The 21,141-nt window shown below is 39.6% G+C and overlaps 2 protein-coding genes across 2 annotated transcripts in view; one reads left to right on the top strand and one right to left on the bottom strand.

Annotated features, from left to right (window-relative positions):
• Positions 1-1,535: 1,535 nt before the first annotated feature.
• LOC308095172 (progranulin-like) overlaps positions 1,536-21,141 on the bottom strand; it is a 75,299-nt gene continuing 55,693 nt past the window's right edge. Inside the window, exon 5 of the mRNA XM_080442120.1 lies at positions 1,536-1,760. Coding sequence (XP_080298246.1) covers positions 1,629-1,760 — 132 coding nt within the window. The 3' untranslated portion in view covers positions 1,536-1,628. The remainder of the gene's footprint in view (positions 1,761-21,141) is intronic.
• Positions 17,692-21,141, top strand: part of LOC308096022 (uncharacterized protein) — a 33,307-nt gene continuing 29,857 nt past the window's right edge. Inside the window, exon 1 of the mRNA XM_080443277.1 lies at positions 17,692-19,193. Within this exon, the coding sequence (XP_080299403.1) occupies positions 17,808-19,193 (1,386 nt within the window). The 5' untranslated portion in view covers positions 17,692-17,807. The remainder of the gene's footprint in view (positions 19,194-21,141) is intronic.

The following is a 21,141-nucleotide window of genomic DNA, read 5'->3' as shown; positions in this document are numbered from 1 at the left end:
ACACACACACCAAAACCCTTACTTTGCACCTTTTCCGACAGTGCTTGGGGTGGGGGAGGTAAATTTCCCCCAAGATGTGTGTCTTATACCTGAGCATAATTCAGTAAAAGCAATTATACTGAATATGATCAACAATTACATATACAGTACATGAGTAAATTAAATCATTAATAACATGAGGTTAAATAAATGAGAAAATCAAATGATTCACACATGCATGTATGCGTGTAACCTCTCAAATCTCTCAAATCTTGGGTATTTTCTGAACAAGTTATCTCACTAATCAGTCATAAATACAGGCTGTATGTCACATACTGTGGTGGGTGCAGCTCACATAAAGGAAATGCAAAGCCACAAAAGGCCTCTGCCTTTTGCAAGCGTTCGAGTGTGCCTCAGCAGGCATTTCAACCAGTCAATATCATAATCCTTCTTTAGGCAAATCAAGTGATGATATAATTTTAGGCCTGTATCCCAAAGTGAGCTGTTGAACATAAATTACTTTCTAATAAATTCCCATATTTCCAACAGGGGCAAAGGGTACCTTACACTGAGTAAGTAGAGCTCCCAAGAACCTAGACGGCCTAAAAGGGGTATTTTTCTTGTCTTTGTCTTCTTCTTATTGAACCTTACTTCTTAAAATTTGCAGCAGACTTTATAGCTAAGCCTCTCGCATATCTTTTTAACCTGTCAATAGTCAATGAGGCGATTAGAAAGATAATGACGTCTTCTTTTTGTCTTCTTATGCGCCAATTATTGGCTAAGATTCTTGAGGCTCTGGTGGGTGATCAAATAAAATATTTTTAATATTTTAGCTAGATATCAATCAGCCTTCGGAAAGAACCACTGCACCACCACAGCTGCTTTGAAGCTGGTGGGTAAATGACATTTCTGTTGCACTCGACAACATCGCTGTTTTTCATTGCTTTTTGCTTGCCCCCCTACAAAAACAAATACACACACCTAACTCAGGGGTAGGCAACCTTTTCAGGCACAAGATCTACCATCGCCTGACAAATAAAACCACTGCTGCTTTTTGTCTTCTTTATTTTTTAACTTTACTTCACTGTCATTTGGAAACATCTAGTCAAATGATTTGTTGGTTTGTGAGTGACATCATCTACCACCCCCCCCCCCCCTCCCCACACACACCTTTTCTGTGAATATATCTTATATTGCTTTGAGTGTTTTTTGTGTTTTTGTAATGTACTGTATGTATTGTATGTCATGATGATGAATTGAGTACAAAGGACACAATGGAAACAAGTGTGAGTTGTGACCCAAAAGCACAAGAACAAACACAAGGAACACTGCATACTTCATAAAGATGGGATTTGGGTTCAAAATCGACAAAGTGGCCCTTTGAGAAATGCTTATAGGTTAAATTCACAGTGCATGAAAATGAGACAAGGCCTAAGCCGTAGGTCATATCCCTGTTAAATTCTCTTTGACCAATGAAACATGTTGCCAACTGCACGACTTTGTCACATTCAGTTTCAGTCATATTCCAATACAGTAAATCTCCACAGTAGACATAACCTTTGTGAAATGTTATTGGAGGAACAGAAAATCAGCAGCACACATAAAAAAAAAAGCCAAATTCATGCTAATGTCAGCATATAGTGTTAATCTCAGTTTTGCTTTGCATCTTCCTTTGGTCCCGAGGGGTTCTGAGAGTAACACCACTTCCTACATTTCAAGTTGGTTGCATCACAGGTGTACCCATACTGGCAGCAGTGCCTACCATCTGCACAGCACATCGCCTGAAAATTGATACAGTTCCTCATTTCAGTAAAAGTGTGACATGTACAGTAAATGAATAATGCATTTTTAATGCCATTTTTATTCACCACCATGCTGAACACTAGTGACAAAAGTCACAAAACATATTTCAGCCCTCCCTGTGTGATTTGATCAAGATCAATGTTTGATGGGGGTTATTTTAGGCTTGTTTGTCCTCGTTTACTTTCACATTCTAATTTACTTATTGTATTTTCAGATCAAATATATTCAATCAAAGGGGTGCTTTAATTTAAAGGTAGGGTAAGTGATATTTTTTGGTTAAAACAAAAAGTATTTTGTTAAAAGGTTAAAATACTATATTCTGATAGTAATCATTGCTATAGAGTTCAGTAACAGATGTCTCCCTGTCTCTCAAGCTCTTTAATAAACAGAAAATACATTTTTCGGTAGGTGTCAAAATCTCAGCCAATCAGGAGAAAGTACCCATTTTTAAGCTTAATTAGTGTGGTTGCCCGAATGGGCAACCAGACTATTGTTTTACAGAAACTTTATTTCTAGATAAACAATTTTTTCAACCGCATCTCCTCCCACAGTTTATTTTTCCCAATTTAGTGCCATATGTCAAAATGACCGGCCTCACCGGGAATCGTCTGCTTGTATTTTGTTAAGAGATTGGTTGCATAGTTTTATTGATATTGATTTATTAGTGCATTAAATGTCCCCATCCACTTTAATGGAAAAGTGAAAAAACTCAAATTCAAGTATTTTTTTCTCAGAAACCGTAAGAGGTAGAGTTACCAGATTTGGAGGGGAGGTTTATAATTTAGTCCGAAATTATTTAAATAAATAATCACACCATTCGGCCTCATGGTGGCGCTATAACAGCCCACTTTACGTTTTGGCCTTTAACTCTTGAACCGTAGGTCCTAGAATAAAAATCTTTTCCCCCCTAGATTCCTTGGGTCATGACGCAACTCCCCATATAGGCCACGCCCATTTGCGTCATGATAGATTTTCCGCCATTTTGAATTTTCTTCAAAACACACTTTTAGCTCCTCCTCCCACATATTTTCTTCAAATTTCACAAAAATCGGTACACATGATCTCTGGACCCATGCGATAATCTGGACGAAACAGAATTTTGATAGTCCATACCGTTCGTCCGTAAATGGCTTCCAAAGTTAGCGGGAGGGGCCCGTTTTACAAAAAAGCCCACAAATCACTAACAAAACGTCCAGTCAATCCCAAATTTAAATCACATGTCAAGGGTGGTTTACTCAACAAATCTCCAAAAGCATTTCCACTTTGATCCATAGGGGGCGCCACAAATGCTCAAAATGTAACCTTTTGATGCAAAAACCATATGTTGATGTTTCTAGATTTCGGGCTGCTACTCCTCCCACAGTTTTTTTTGCCCAATTTCGTGCCATATGTCAAAATGACCGGCTTCACCGGGAATCGTGCGCTTGTACTTTGCTAAGAGATTGGTTCCATAGTTTAATTGATATTGATTTATTAGTGCATTAAATTTCCCCATCCACTTTAATGGGAAAATGAAAAAATGCCCATTCAAGTATTTTTTTCTCAGAAACCGTAAGGGCTAGAGTTACAAGACTTGCAGGGGATGTTCATGATTTAGTGCGAAATTATTAAACAGAATTATACACCAGTCGGCCTCATGGTGGCGCTATAACAGCTCCCTTCACGTTTTGGCCTATAACTCTTGAACAGTAGGTCGTAAAATCAAAATGTCTTTTTCCCTGGATTCCTTGGGTCACGATGCATCTCCCCATATAGGCCACGCCCATTTGCGTCTGGATAGATTTTTTGATATTGATTTATTAGTGCATTACATTTCCCCATCCACTTTAATGGGAAAATGAAAAACTAAAATTCAAGCATTTTTTTCTCAAAAACCGTAAAGGATAGAGTTTAAAAACTTTGAGGGGGGGTTCATACTTTATTGCCAAAATATTAATAAAATAATTACACCAGTCAGCCTCATGGTGGCGCTATAACAGCCCCTTTACGTTTTGGGCTATAACTTTTGAACCGTAGGTCGTAAAATGAAAAAATAATCCCCCTGGATTCCTTGGGTCATGACGCATCTCCCCATATAGGCCACGCCCATTTGCGTCAGGATAGATTTTCCGCCATTTTGAATTTTCTTCAAAACAAACTTTTTGCTCTTCTTTCTTCAAATTTTGTCCAAATCTCACACAAATCGGTACACGTGATCTATGGACCCATGCGATAAATATATCCAAACGGCATTTTGATAGTCATTACCGTTCGTCCCTAATTGGCTTATGTCAAAATGACCGGCTTCACCGGGAATCGTGCGCTTGTATTTTGCTAAGAGATTGGTTAAATAGTTTAATTTATATTGATTTTAATTTATATTGATCAAAAAAGGCCACAAATCACGAACGAAACGTCCAGTCAATCCCAAATTTTAATCACATGTCAAGGGTCATGACTTGGAGGGGAGGTTAATAGTTTATTGCAAAATTATTTTAAAAAAAATCACACCAGTCGGCCACATGGTGGCGCTATAACAGCCCACTTTACCTTTTGGCCTATAACTCTTGAACCGTAGGTCGTAAAATCAAAATTTCTTGTTCCCTAGATTCCTTGGGTCATGACGCAACTCCCCATGTACGCCACGCCCATTTCCGTCTGGACAGATTTTCCGCCATTTTGAATTTTCTTCAAAACACACTTTTAGCTCCTCCTCCCACATATTTTGTCCAAATTTCACAAAAACCGGTACACATGATCTCTGGACCCATGCGATAAACGTCTCCAAGCTGAATTTTGATAGTCCTTACGGTTCGTCCTTAAATGGCTTCCAAAGTTAGCGGGAGGGGCCCGTTTTACAAAAAAGGCCAAAAATCACAAACGAAACCTCCAGTCAATCCCAAATTTGAATCACATGTCAAGGGTGGTTTACTCAACGGATCCCCAAAAGCATTTCCACTTTGATCCATAGGGGGGCGCCACAAATGCTCAAAATGACCGTCTTGACCTGGAATCGTGCGCTTGTATTTTGCTAAGAGATTGGTTAAAAAGTTTAATTGATATTGATTTATTAGTGCATTAAATTTCCCCATCCGCTTTAATGGAAAAGTGAAAAAACTCAAATTCAAGTATTTTTTTCTCAAAGACCGTAAGGGCTAGAGTTACAAGATTTGGTGGGTAGGTTCAATATTTAGTGCAAAATTATTGGAAAAATAATTACACCAATCGGCCTCATGGTGGCGCTATAACATTCCCCTTTACGTTTTGGCCTATAACTCTTGAACCGTATGTCGTAAAATCAAAATTTCTTTTCCCCTGGATTCCTTGGGTCATTATGCAACTCCCCATATAGGCCACGCCCATTTGCGTCTGGATAGATTTTTTGATATTGATTTATTAGTGCATTAAATTTCCCCATCCACTTTAATGGGAATTGCAAAAACTCCCATTCAAGTATTTTTTTTTCGGAAACCATAAGGGCTACAGTTACAAGACTTGGAGGGGAGGTTAATAGTTTATTGCAAAATTATTTTAAAAATAATCACACCAGTCGGCCACATGGTGGCGCTATAACAGCCCCCTTTACGTTTTGGCCTATAACTCTTGAACCGTAGGTCGTAAATTCAAAAAATCTTTTCCCCTGGATTCCTTGGGTCATGATGCAACTCCCCATATAGGCCACGCCCATTTGCGTCTAGATATATTTTCCGCCATTTTGAATTTTCTTCAAAACACACTTTTTGCTCCTTTTCCTACAAATTTTGTCCAAATCTCACACAAATCGGTACAGGTCATTTATGGACCCATGCGATAAACCTATCCAAACGGCATTTTGATAGTCCTTACCATTCGTCCGTAATTAGCTTCCAAAGTTAGCGGGAGGAGCCCGTTTTACCAAAAATGCCAAAAATCACGAACGAAACGTCCAATCAATCCCAAATTTTAATCACATGTCGAGGGTGGTTTACTCAACAAATCCCCAAAAGCATTTCCACTTTGACCTATAGGGGGCGCCACAACTCTGCAAAACGTAACCGTTTGATGCAAAAACATGATTTTTGGGGGGATCACTCCTCTCAAATTGAAAAGCAGGTGATCTCAGGAGTGACATGACGATGTCATTGGCCCGCTACATTTGTGGGAGGGGCTTATTTATTTTAGTGGGAGGGGCCTATTTCTTCAAATCAAAACGCCATGTATCACGAACACAGGATCCAATCAGCACCAAATTCGAATGGTACGTCACGCGACCTCCGACGGTATTCCTCCAAGCATATTCCTCAAGTCCGGGCGGCGGCAACCTGCGACCGGCGACGGCGCAACCACACTTTGCAATTTCCCATAATTGCGACGCGTCTAGTTAGTGTGGTTGCCCGAATGGGCAACCAGACTATTGTTTTACAGAAACTTTATTTCTAGATAAACAATTTTTTCAACCGCATCTCCTCCCACAGTTTATTTTTCCCAATTTAGTGCCATATGTCAAAATGACCGGCCTCACCGGGAATCGTCTGCTTGTATTTTGTTAAGAGATTGGTTGCATAGTTTTATTGATATTGATTTATTAGTGCATTAAATGTCCCCATCCACTTTAATGGAAAAGTGAAAAAACTCAAATTCAAGTATTTTTTTCTCAGAAACCGTAAGAGCTAGAGTTACCAGATTTGGAGGGGAGGTTTATAATTTAGTCCGAAATTATTTAAATAAATAATCACACCATTCGGCCTCATGGTGGCGCTATAACAGCCCACTTTACGTTTTTGGCCTATAACTTTTGAACCGTAGGTCCTAGAATAAAAATCTTTTTTCCCCTAGATTCCTTGGGTCATGACGCAACTCCCCATAGAGGCCACGCCCATTTGCGTCTGGATAGATTTTCCGCCATTTTGAATTTTCTTCAAAACACACTTTTTGCACCTTTTCCTACAGATTTCGTCCAAATCTCACAAAAATCGGTACACATGATCTCTGGACCCATGCGATAATCTGGGTGAAACAGAATTTTGATAGTCCATACCGTTCGTCCGTAAATGGCTTCCGAAGTTAGTAGGAGGGGCCCGTTTTACCAAAAAGGCCAAAAATCACGAACGAAACGTCCGGTCAATCCCAAATTTGAATCAAATGTCGAAGGTGGTTTACTCAACGAATCTCCAAAAGCATTTCCACTTTGATCCACAGGGGGCGCCACAAATGCACAAAACGTAACCGTTTGATGCAAAAACATGATTTTTGGGGGGATCACTCCTCTCAAAATGAAAAGCAGGTGATCTCAGGAGTTACAGGACGATGTCATTGGCCCGCTACATTTGTGGGAGGGGCCTATTTATTTAGTGGGAGGGGCCTATTTCTTAAAATCAAAACGCCATGTATCATGAACGCAGGATCCAATCATCACCAAATTCGAATGGCACGTCGCGCGGCCTCCGACGGTATTCCTCCAAGCGTATTCCTCAAGTCCCGGCGGCCGCGACCGGCGTCGGCGCAACCACACTTTGCAATTGCCCTGAATTGCGACGCGTCTAGTTAGTGTGGTTGCCCTAACAGGGCAACCAGACTATAGTTCTAGGGATACTTTATTTCATCTTCCAGATAAACAATACTTTGCCGCGCATCTCCTCCCACAGTTTCTTTTTCCCAATTTAGTGCCATATGTCAAAATGACCGGCTTCACCGGGAATCGTGTGCTTGTATTTTGCTAAGAGATTGGTTGCATAGTTTTATTGATATTGATTTATTAGTGCATTAAATTTCCCCATCCACTTTAATGGAAAAGTGAAAAAACTCAAATTCAAGTTTTTTTTTCTCAGAAACCGTAAGAGCTAGAGTTACCAGATTTGAAGGGGAGGTTTATAATTTAATCCGAAATTATTAAAAAAAGAATTACACCAGTCGGCCTCATGGTGGCGCTATAACAGCCCCCTTTACGTTTTTGCCTATTACTCTTTAACCGTAGGTCGTAAAATCAAAAAATCTTTTCCCCTGGATTCCTTGGGTCATGACGCAACTCCCCATATAGGCCACGCCCATTTGCGTCTGGATAGATTTTCCGCCATTTTGAAATTTCTTCAAAACACACTTTTTGCTCCTTTTCCTACAAATTTTGTCCAAGTCTCACACAAATCGGTACAGGTCATCTATGGACCCATGCGATAAATATATCCAAACGGCATTTTGATAGTCCTTACCGTTCGTCCGTAATTGGCTTCCAAAGTTAGTGGGAGGGGCCCGTTTTACCAAAAATGCCAAAAATCACGAACGAAACGTCCAATCGATCCCAAAATTGAATCACATGTCGAGGATGGTTTACTCAACAAATCCCCAAAAGCATTTCTACTTTGATCCATAGGGGGCGCCACAAATGCGCAAAATGTAACAAAATGTAAAGTTACTCATGATCTCTGATGACATGTCAAAATGTAATTGGCTTGCACAATTAGTGGGAGGGGCTGACAACAAATGTAAAAGCATGTGACTTAATTTGGATTATTTTATTTTATTTTTCAATAACTTTTATTATTTAATTGATATTTATTGTTAATTCAATTTAAAATAAAATGTTTAGGAGACATTTGAGAGTTCCTTGTAGGAATCTACCTGGCTTTATAATAATAATAATAATAATAATAATAATAATAATAATAATAATAATAATACTTATTATTATTATTATCATTATTATTATTACAATTCTTATTATTATTATTATTATTATTATTATTATTATTATTATTATTATTATTATTATTGTTGTTGTTGTTTCTTTATGTTCTTACAGTTTTTCGTTATACCAAACTAAATAATTACATACAAATATTTCAGTAATATTCCTTATTTTATGTAAGGATCATTTTCAGAGGTTACAAAATATTTTTCTACTTCTTAACTTCTTTTTTAGTTACATTTACGTTTGTTTTAATGCTGTTCTATCATGCAGACATTCAGCTTAGTTGGCTGCTGTTTATTTTATTATTATTATTAATACAATATTTGATTAGGTATTACATGTATATGATTATTAATATTTTAATTATATATATATATATATATATATATATATATATATATATATATATATATATATATATATATATATATATATACTTACAGAAAGTTGGACAAATGTGTTTTTATGCTGCTGCTCTATCATTCATACATGCAGTGTTGTGTTTAGCTTGTAGATCGGCTATTTTCAAAAAGCCAATGTATATAGGGTTAGAGTGCTCATGTGAGCTAATCGCTTCGTTTGGGATTGTTTTCATAGACCTGGCTGCTTATATCTCTCGCGCAATGTGGCAACACTGGTGGCTGAGGCCGGAATTTTTAGACCTACGCACGAATTTGCGGAACTAATGTGTGAAACTGTGTTTCCGGCCGGATGATGTAACGAGACACGCTCAACGTTGCCATGTCCGCTTATTATAAGCGAATGTTGGCTACTTTCTCTTTAAAGTTGCTCTTAAATATTTGTGGTTGTTACTTTTTGGCCTTCTTTCTTAAAGTGCAGTTTCTTATCACAAGGAATTGTGAGCTTGTAGATCTGCTTTTTTCAAATAGCCTAGTGTTTAAAGGGCGAAGGGCGGCTCGCTTCTTTTGGGCTTGTTTTCATAGACCTGGTTGCTTGTTTCTGTCGCAAAATCTGGCAACCCCATGAACACACATGGACCGCCCCCCTTCTCCTTCCTTCTCAGAACTTTGAATTGTTTGCTGGTCGGTAACGTTGTGGCGAGACAAATTGCAAACAATTAAACTTCATTTACTTTTACATCATATCACTGATCTACAGCTTTTCTTCGGAGGAGTTTCATTTCGTCGTCTTTTGTGTGAGGTGAGTAATAATATAATTTGTATATTATAGTATAAAATCCATCCATTAGCCGATATGCGCTAACTTTCCAAGCTAACGTTGCATCGTCATGGATGAAGTCCAGCCTGGTGTTTGCACTTTTTCCCGTTTTGTTCCGTACATCTACGTTCACATTTCAAACAAAGTGTTTACCCGATGGCCACGAATGTTACGATTATGTACGGCTGCCCAGAAATACCCGCATTTTCCGTATTGTTCAATTAAAATACTTTTAATCCGATCGGTGGCCATTTTATCATAGAGTTATATTGTATCAGAGTGCAATACACATCGCAACCGATAGGGTCACACGGTTGAAAGCATGGGGGAAATGCTGAGACTGGCCACCGATCGGATTAAAATGCTTTTTATTGAACAATACGGAACATACTGGTACTTCTGTGGGCCCCTACATACTTTTAACATCCGTGGCCATGAGGTAAGCACTTTATATTTGAAATGTGAACGTTTATGTTGATGTACGGGCCGTAAATGGAAGTGCAAACACGTGTGTGTGTGTGTGTGTGTGTGTGTGTGTGTGTGTGTGCGCGCAATATTTTTACAGATTGAAAAGTAGCAGATCTACAAGCTCACTTTTGTGCTTAGAATAAATGACCTCAATGGAAAGCACATTTAAACAACTGAATATAGCAGATGTAGAAGCTCACTTGTAGATCTAGATAAGATGTGGTGTGAGCAGCTGTCTATGTAAATCAATAACAAATATATCTTCTTCAGTTTAACTTTTTGTCTAAAATAAAAAATGTTTTAATTCATTTGCAGGTGTGGTGGAGATCTTGTTTGTTGGTGACAGAGAGAGCAGACAGACCTCTTCCAGACTAACTACTGCAAGCCAGGTTTGTTTAACATACAAACCTGACACATTTGTAATCATCTAATGTTGCCATTATGGAAATGGTCTTGGGGTCAAAATGGCAGATCTACAAGCTCATAGCGTGCCACTCGGTGCTGCGCTATGAGCTTGTAGATCTGGTATTTTTGAAAAATTGTGCCAATCTTTGAATATATATTCTATAAATAATTTGAAAAACACATGTTGCTAAATCAGTGGTGCTCCAACTTTTCCATGTCAAGGACCCCCAAAATGATATGTATTTGGCCGTGGACTTCCATCTCAAAATGGCACGATTTTGAAAAAATGGCACATACAAGCTCATGGTGCAGCATATTATTTTTTACAAGTGACCTTGTAGATCTACTATTTCTGCTTTTCTGACTATATTTGATATGTTTGGCAAATATTTGTAGATGCCTTTGAATACTTGTGTATTTTTTTAAAGCATAAGGCACTACACTGTCTCTCAGCATTCTATGTACAGTATGTGACTACCTTGCTTATATAACAAGATTCAGTTTTTAATTGACTTTGCTTGTTATATTTATTCTGTTAAAACTTGTGATTAAGATGGACAACTAGCCTCTAACAGGAGAATGTAGGACTGAGATGAGGTGTGTGACACACACTCAGTGCCGCGCTATGAGCTTGTAGATCTTCTATTTTTGAATAGCCAAAGAAATCTAAAATTGACACACAGATGTGTCCCCGGTCATAAGGTGTTGAAAGCAGTTACTGTGTTAACCCAGAAGGCGCATACTAGAAGCCCTACATAAATAACACTGTCAGCATTCTGGTACAGTTCTGGTATAGTTGCTGATGCATCTCTGTCATTTCAGATTTCTTTGGCTTTTCAAAAATACCAGATATACAAGCACCGAGTGCTACGCTATGAGCTTGTAGATCTGCTATTCTTTTTAAATCGTGAAAATGTGCCAACATTTTTAACTCTTATCTGTACTTCTGACTGAGGGTCTGGAACAACATAGTTTTAAAATGGGAGTCCCCGGCCAAATGCAAATATATATATATATGGGCTTCTGGGGGTCCCTTGAACAACATATTTTGACTATGATCTGTGCTTCTCGGGGTCCCTGGAAGAACATATTTTTAAATGGAGGTCCGCAGCCAAATGCATATCATTTTGGGGGTCCTTGACATGGAATAGTTGGAGTACCACTGATTGCACAGAGTGCCGCGCTATGAGCTTGTAGATCTGCTATATATTTATTTAAATCTTGATAACTGACGCAAATCTTTGAATATGTATTTAAAAGCTAACATTTGTATCTCAAATCATTGCTTCTGGGTAGTGTCGCACTATGAGCTTGTAGATCTACTATTTTTGCTAACATTTGAACATTTGCAAACATTTTTAACTGTCCCTGGAACAACATATTTTGAGATGGGAGTCTTACCATATACATATCATTTTGGGGGTCTTTCACATGGAATATTTGGAGTACCACTGATGTAGCAACTTAGGTTTTTTTCAAACAAATGTAGCAGATCTACAAGCTCATAGTGCAGCACAGAGTGCCGCGCTATGAGCTTGTAGATCTGCTATACATGTTTTTTTTTAAATCTTAAACTGATGCACATCTTTGAATATATATTTTTGTATCTCAAATCATTGCTTCTGGGGAATCAACAAATGTCTTCTAAATCCTAATAGTTTTTTTTTTAAACTTAGGTTACAGTAATATCAGTGGTTCTCAAACCTTTATATGTTGATGGACCCCAAATTGATAAGTATTTTGCCACAGACCTAGTGCGACACCGAGTGCCACGCTATGAACTTGTAGATCTGCTATTTTTGAAAATCTGCGTACATTTTTAACTTCATCTGTGTGCCCCGCCATGAACTTGTAGATCTGCTATTTTTTAAAAGCCAAAGTATAAAATAATGGTTAAACTGGTTACACAGATCCGTTCCTGCTTTTAATGGGTTAAACAATGGGTAGATCTCAGCAGAGATGTGGAACTATATACTGAATATAGCAGATCTACAAGTTCACCTGTGAGCTTGTAGATTCTCTGGAACCATGTGATAAAAAGCATTAAACAGATTGAAAGTATTTGACCAGGAGTAAGCTATAGTTTGACACAGTGGTTACTTACTTTGTCCTCAAGTGATAGTAGTATAGTTTTATGTGGATGTATGTAACTTTGGTGCCTAAAATACTATATTTCTGAACAGGTCCTGTGGGTGGACACTGGACAGCCGTGTTTGAGGGACAGACCCTACCTGACACACAACTGCAAGGTTTGTTTAAGTTAACCAACCTAAATTTGTATTGGGGTCATCACTTTCAATGCTTGTATATGCTGTATCCTGTATGAGTTCTCTCTCCTGATTGGATGAAATTGGTCTCCCAAAATCAACCTACATTATATTTCACAATTGGAACAAATAGTCTCTGCTTGATTTACTATATATTGTGAAGTGGCTGGCATGCACACATTTTGTATTACCCTTAAAGACCGGGAACATATCTGTAATTTTACATTTCTTTGCCTATTCATAAATAGCAGATCTACAAGCTCATAACATGGCATTGAGTGTCGCACTATGAGCTTGTAGATCTGCTATTTTTGAAAAATCTTGAACATTTGCAAACATTTTTGTGTGTTTGTGTGGTGTTTAACTCCTAGAGTGTATAAATGTAACCCTTGGATACAATATAAATGGACCCGTAAGGGTCTATTTGGTTACATCTACATACACAGAGATACTAGGTTATGGGGGTCTGGTCTAATGCATTGGCTAAAAATGGAAGTTCTTTGATATTACAATAGTTTGAACCACTGGTATCCAGGTGAAAAGTATTTGTTGCTTCAACTTTCTATAGAGTTGTCAGCTGACTGAAAGGTGATAATAAGGGGGTGATTAGAGGTGTGGCTAGGGGTTGAATAAATGACCCATTGTTGATTTCCATTAACAGGCCCTGATTGTGTCTCCTCTGTGCCTGTCTTATCTATTATGTGGCCAATGTTTCAGCACAATATGACAGTTTTCAAGATCTATCTTGGCACTGTTTCTTTGCTACTGTCCAGTTTATAGAAAGCTATATGCTGATAGCCATCATTGCTTTGTGTTTGTTTAGTAACACGGAACACCCTGTCTCAGTCTGCAGGTCCTTTTTAAACCAAAAATAAAGAGTGGGTTGGCAATTTCATCCAATCATAATCAATAACTTGATTGTATAGGCTGTCCTGTATGAGTTCTCTCTCCTGATTGGATGAAATTGGTCTCTCAAAATCACAATTTCGTTTTAAAGGCAGTTACTGTGTCACCTAGAAGGAGTATACTAACAGCACCCCTACTTAAGTAAGACTGTTTGCATTCTGGTACAGTGGTGTAGTCAATTGGTATGGTTGCTGTGTTTTCACGTTGTGGATGCAATGTATTATTTAGTATATTCATTTCCATTTGATAGTATGCTTTAATAAGTACCTGACAAACAAACATACATGCTCACTTGTGTGTGCCTAAGTGTCTTTGGGTCAATCCAGAGCCAGTGTTTAAGGAGCCATTGCCAATATCGATAGCTTGATTTACTTATATTGTGATAAGTGCTAGGCATGCCTGAATTTTGTATACCAAAAATAGCAGATATACAAGATCATAGCGCAGCACCAAGTGAGCTTGTAGATCTGCTATTTTTGAAAAATCTTGAAAGTTTGCAAACATTTTTAACTCTGATCTGTGCTTCTGGGGATCCCTGGAACAACATATTTTGACATAAGGGTCCGCTGCTAAATACATATCATATTGGGGGTCCTCTGCGAACATTTTTTAACTCCGATATGTGCTTCTGGGAGTTCCTGGAACAACATATTTTGAGATGGGGTCTGCGGCCAAATGCATATCATTTTGCGGGTCCTTCACATAGAAAAGTGGAGCACCAAGACACGTTGGAAGCTTGTAGATCTGCTATTTTTACTCTTATTGTGTGACACTCTTGTATGATGAAGTAGGGCAGTGGTTCTCAAACTTTTATGTAGATGTACAGGCCGTAAATGGATAAAGTGCAAACACCAGGTTGAAGTCATGTTTCAGAGCTAGCTTTGTTAGCTACATGATTGTTTTTTATAACATTGTGTCACAATCCACCTCCACCATATTCTATGAAAATTTGAACATTTGTGATTAATAAACAGACTACTAGCCACTAACAGGAGAAACTAGGGCTGAGATGAGGTGGGTGTGTGTGTGGGTCACATATTGTCACACCACTCATTTAAAATAGCAGATCTACAAGCTCATTTTCTGAGCTTGTAGATCTGCTATTGTCCCTATATTGACATGGTCACGCCCTTGTGCTCAGATTGTGTCTGTCTATCTGTGTACATTTGCGGTGTGAGTACTGTACAGTGTTGCATTGCTGATTTGGTATGTTGGCAGTTGGCATAGATGGACAAATATTGTACTTGTAATCCACTACAATTATTTGAAAACTTTCTTACTTTGTAGATTTTTATTATTGTTTAAATCTATCTAAACTTTGGCTATTTGAAAACATCTGTAGCCATGTGATAACCAGGCATTATACATATTTGAAAATAGCAGATCTACAAGCTCATTGTAAACTTTTAGCCTTATTATAAATGGCCGATCTACAAGCTCACTTGTCAGATTGTAGATCACTTGTGAGCTTGTAGATCTGCCAATGTCACTATATGCATTTACTTTTATAATTTTGTCTAAAATACAGTATTTTTGATTGACATTTTCAGCTGTGGCGTGGCTGTACACCGGACCTGATATCTTGGCCAACACAGCTGTGGACTGAGGGGACCATTCCACACTGCACTACTGCAAGGTTTGTTTAACATAACATGACACATGTGCAAATCAAAGCGTTTTAGATCTAACTATCTAATGTTTGCATATGGAAATTGTCTTGGGGGCAATCCATTGTTTTTAAGGAATCATTGCCAATATACTCTATGTAGCTTAACTCTTTAACTGCCATATCAATAGTGTGCCAGTGCTGCCAGCAAAAACGGTGATTTTACTGTACCTTTGAAAAATCATGGAATAATTTACGTGACTGCCGTCCTCACAGAGATCGGCGCATTACATGCATGGGGTTATCAAGATTCCCAGAGGGGTCCCCAAATTATTTCGTTGGTCCCCAGATTATTAGCTTAATTGAAACACTTTCTTTCTTTTTCAAATGCCAACTCCTATTATTTTAGCTTATATTGCACACTTTATTGTCTCCGCCAGTCCGGAAGGCATGCCTGAGACTGTTTTGCACCCTGTCTGTGTGTCATTCTGTCTGTGGACAGTCAATCTCTGGTACTGTTGGCTTGATGGCACACACGTTCTCTGGATGCCAGAGCAGAATTATGTCCCAAAAAAGTCATATGGGCCTGTAATTGTGCCACCAAGAGGCCGATTTTTGAAAAACACACTTTTGACCGTGCTCCTACACATGTTGTCTAAACATGACGCTAATCGGTACACGGTGTCTCTATTGTCATTAAACGAAACTGGTCTTTCAGATTTGTCATATTCCATCCTGATTGGCTAAGATTGTCTTCCAAAGTTTGCAGGAGTGCTCCGTTTTGAACAAAATGCCTCAAATCATGAACACGGCATGCAATTTCTGTGACATTTTGCAAGCACATTCCCACTTGGCAGAGGAAGAAATGCCACTTGAAAAATGTCACGTCAGCCTCATGGTGGCGCTATAGCAGGTCGATTCATGTTTGTACCTATAACTGCACGATATGTGTAAAACTTTTTATGCACACTCCCTAGTGGCCAAGAAAAAGCCTTTGCCCTGCATTTTTCACATCTGCCTGTTATAGCGCCATCAGGTGGCTGACTTGTGTAAAACTTATTTTTGATATTACAGATTTTATCCAAATTGCACGCAAATAGTCATGTGATCAAGACGGATGTCTCTTGTCCAATGTCATCCGGTTCCAAGCAACTGTCCAGGCCATGTCCAGGTCTCAGCGCAGACAAGGTCCAGGTCTTTTAACGGATCTGACCTTTCATATTCCACCCTGATTAGCTAAGATTGACATCTAGAATACCACAAATCATTATAGCACCGTCTGATTGTGGTGAAACTTTGCACGCACATTCGCACTACTTTGAGATACAAGTGCCACCCTCTTAACATTGCCCTATTATAGCTCCATCAGGAGGCAGTTTTTTGCAAAACAATTGTTTTTAAATTAGTCCCACAAATGTTGTCCAAACATCACGCAAATTGGTACACATTATCTTCATAGTCAAGTGATCAAAATAAATCTATACATTTTTCATATTCATCCTGATTGACGAATTCCAAGCATTGCTGGCCCATAATAACCTACCTGACCTGGTGGAGACCTGTGCTCCGAGAAGCACTTTCTCTAGTTGCATTCTGTTGCCACACATTTTAAAAAGGTCATGACTATATAGGATCCAATTTGGCCAAAGCTGTCAACCATTTTTAATCAAAAAATTCAAATGGATTACAACAAAATGGTTACACCATTACTCTACAGATAAATGGTAACATTAGTGTTTGCAACAGTAAACTTATGAATTAATGCATTATTTTCCCACACTGCTTTACCTAAGAAACTATGCAGATGATATGCGTACTTCAATTCTATGGTGTACTCATCTTCTTATGTAATACTTTCTCTCTTTAGTTATACTTTTCCAAATGTTTTGGTCAATATTGTGTAAAATCCTGAATAGTTAAAGTTCAACAAAGGCTATCAGCTTTGTCTGTTATAGCCATAATGGCATGAATGGTAGATGGATATAAATAACCTTACATAAATAACCACCATACATACACATGCAGCTGTTAGATTGCTAACACACCAATAATGCACATTATGGAAAGATGAAAGAACTCAACGCAGTCAGAGAAATGACTTCATATATACCGATACTTGATCATAGACAAAGATTTTCATCAAAAATGTGCCCTTTAAACAGCCATAACTCCAGTTCCGAACATGCTTAACGCTCCAAACTTGGTATGTGCAATAGCAGTGTATAACACTTCAAATGGCCATGCTTCAGTGACCCATGTTCATAGCAGTGCAACATAGGACTAGGTTTGAAGGCTGTGCAGCGGCCTGAAAATCTACTGTCATAAAATGTAATTATATTGTAAAACTATAGCGCTAGTCTGAAAATGTTCTCTTTTTTTCTCTAGTGTTCATCAGATCGGAACAGCTCCTCTGGTGACTTTTTAACGGTAAGTAAGTTGATTCTAGAGGCCTAGAGTGATTTGTGACTAATGCTACACTAGTATTGAAGGTTGTTTTTTGGTAGAGAGTGTACATTTTAATAAAAGTTCAGATCTAAAACTTGGTGACATCATGCCTTATCGTGGGAAGAAATCTATCGCTAAAAAGAAATTCTGGGATGCTAAATTGGCCCATACAGATTCACCAAACAGTTGCACAGAGGTCGATGAAGGGGCACAAAACACATTTAGTCCATGGCCAGCCATGGAGCCTGTGGTAGAAACAGCTCAGCAACATGCACAGTCTGATGTTGAAGAACAAGACAACATTGTCGAGGCCATGGACCTTTCCAACAATGACCAAGCATGCACCGTGCCACCCTCTGTCAAATCTGTGCAGGCATCCAAAAGCCAAAATCATCATAAGTTTTCCCAAATGTCAAAGAATCGGCAGTGTACATGCATGGGTCTGACATTTTTGGCACACCAACATGAAGGTCTTGACTTGAAGATGGATGATCTTGACAAGATACTGGACAAGGGAGACAGTCTGTATAAAAGAACAATAGAAACACTAAAAAGACAAAAGCTGTTTAAGTCATGCCAGCTGACAATGGAGGAAGTACCTCTCAAGGTGGAAACGGAACACAATACGTACTCTGTGAAAAAATCTAGCGTGGACATGGGATATATGAGAGCTGAGGGAGAGCCCTACCGACGGCATTGGTGGCTGAAGCTTCAGGAAAGACTTAAGTGTCTGTCTGAGAATGTCAAATATGCACTCCTAACAGTATCACCACACACCATTGCTGTTTTTAGAGACAGGTCTGGAAGATATGGACTGTTTGACTCTCATCAGAGAAGTGCTGATGGCCTACCTTTGCCTGGAGGAAAAGCTGTAATGATGACCTTCACTCAGTTGGATGATCTGTTCGCTAAGATTGACCAGCTAATTGACTTCTCACACTCAAACAATATTGACAAAATGCAGTATGACTTCATGCCAGTGACATTTGAACAGACAAATGCTCGGTCACCCCATCTGTCAACAGTGCAAGTTCATCCTGACAACCTGCATCACAAAGAGCCTGTCGCTCTAACCAGCCAGGATGAAACAAACACTGGACTTCCAATCACCAAGCATTCTCTGCAGGCAGGCCATTCACCATCAACACAAGTGATGTCAGACACTACAAATGAAAGAGCCAACAAAGTCAATAAACAACGGAAACAGAAAATAATGAGGAGACAAAGAAAGGAACTGCGATCTGATACCGAGGAAAAAACTATGACTCCGAGGAAGGAATACATGAACAAATACATTGCCATGAGATGTATAACAAATAGAAAATTCAAGGAACGGCAACAAAAATTCAAGAACGCATATTCCAACAGGAAGTTCAAAGAAGCTGAGTTTAGAGAGAAGAAGTCGGCTTATGGCAAAAGGAGGTTCAATGAAGATGAGGAGTTTAGAGAGAACAAGAAGGCTTATGAGAACAAGAGGTACAATGAAGATGAGGTGTTTAGAGGGAAGCGGAAGGCTTATGGGACCAAGAGGTTCAAAGGAGATGAGTTCAAGGAAAAGTTTAGGGAACGCATGAAGTCCTACATGGCCCGCAGATGCAAAACGGACCCATTCTTCAAGATGCGCCGTGACATTCGCGCTTCTTTGAAAATAAGAAGAAGATACAAGGACTTATGTGATGTCCTGCTCCAACTGAGCAGGAAAGATTTAGCTACTGTGAATATAGATTTAGCTCCCGCACCCCAAAAGGATCGGCTACTACGAGGCGCTATAGCGAGTTTCCAGAAAGTCATAAAACATGGACCAACTTTTGTGTGTACAACGTGCCATCGGACTCTTTTCTCTAAGCAAGTGTATGTTTGTCATCGGTCAAAATACACGAGAAAACCCGCCGTGGTTGCTGCCTGCTTGACAGGCAAATACCTTCATTTGTGTGATGATCAATGTGGAGGGCCGGAAGATTGTACCGTACCCGAAGAAAGGCGAAAAGAGTGGATTTGTAAATGCTGTCACAACAGTGTAGTAGCAGGAAGAATGCCACGCTTGGCTGTTGCAAACAACCTGGAACTTGCACCCATTCCTCCAGAGCTCCGCCAACTCAATGTGCTGGAAAGACAAATATCGGCATTAGACATTCCATTTGCCAAGATTCTCACACTTCCTAAAGGCAAACAGAGTGCTATATATGGTGCTGTGGTGTGCGTGCCAGCAGACGTGGAAACCACAGTAAACACCCTACCCAGAAGGCTCGACTCATCCCGTTTGTACAGGGTGAAACTGAAGAGACGTCTGCGGTACAAAGGCCATCATTTGTTTCACACTGTCAATATGACCAATGTCTTACTGGGCTTGAGGAAACTCATCGAGACACACCCCGACTACAAAAACATCACAATCCGAGATGATGAGAGCATCAACGATGAAAATGTGGAGGGCCAGCTTGAAGACCTACCCACTGTTGAACTTGAAGACCTACCCACTGTTGAACAGACAGGCACAGACGAAGTCATGGACAGTTGTGACGACGCCGAAATGATGGAAGTAGCCGATGCGACTGAAACTCTCGACCCATCACGGACAGTGGATCAACATCCACCCACTGCCCAAGATGAGCAAGATGCGCTGAGACCTGGACATGGCCTGGACAGTTGCTTGGAACCGGATGACATTGGACAAGAGACAATGACATACGGAGATGGCATATTCTGCATCGCCCCAGCTGAAGGAAACAGGCCTGTCAGCTATAGCACAGCCCCTAACCTCGAAGCAAGGGCCTTCCCTACATTGTTTCCAACTGGAGAGAACACGTTGGATCGGAAGAGAAAGCTCAAACTGACACCAAGCAGGTACTTCAACGCAAGGCTTTTCAATGTTGATGATCGTTTTGCGAGAGACCAAAGCTATCTCTTTTTTGCCCAGTTTGTTACAGAGACCTACTTGGCAAAAAACACCATCTCAATTCAATTGAGGAAGGGCAAACCCTTTACCAAGGATGGTCGCAGGATCTGCAACAAGATGTTGCAGGACAAGCATGAAGTTGAGAGACTGGTCAGAAACCGGGATGCAACAAGGTTCATGCAACCCCTTAGGGGGACGCCAGCCTACTGGCAGAAGACCATGTATGATTTGTTTGCCATGGTCCGTCAGTTAGGCCCACCTACCTTCTTTTTGACCTTAAGTGCTGCAGAATTCAGATGGCCAGAGGTCATAACGGCAATAAAAGCACAGCAAGGCCAAATAGTGGATTTTGACAAGCTGGACTGGAATGAGAAATGCGACATCCTCAGAAGCAATGCAGTGACTACCATGCGAATGTTTGACAAGCGAGTTCATTCTGCGTATTCAAAACTGCTGCGGTCTGATGCTCGCCCAATCGGACACGTCATAGACTGGTTCCATAGAATCGAGTATCAAAACCGGGGTTCGCCGCATGTTCACGCCT

This window comes from Gymnoscopelus braueri (assembly GCF_963280865.1).
Source record: "Gymnoscopelus braueri genome assembly, chromosome: 11".
Taxonomy (NCBI): Eukaryota; Metazoa; Chordata; class Actinopteri; order Myctophiformes; family Myctophidae; genus Gymnoscopelus; species Gymnoscopelus braueri.
The sequence above is the reverse complement of the archived record's forward strand: the minus strand, read 5'-3'. Positions and strand labels throughout refer to the sequence as shown.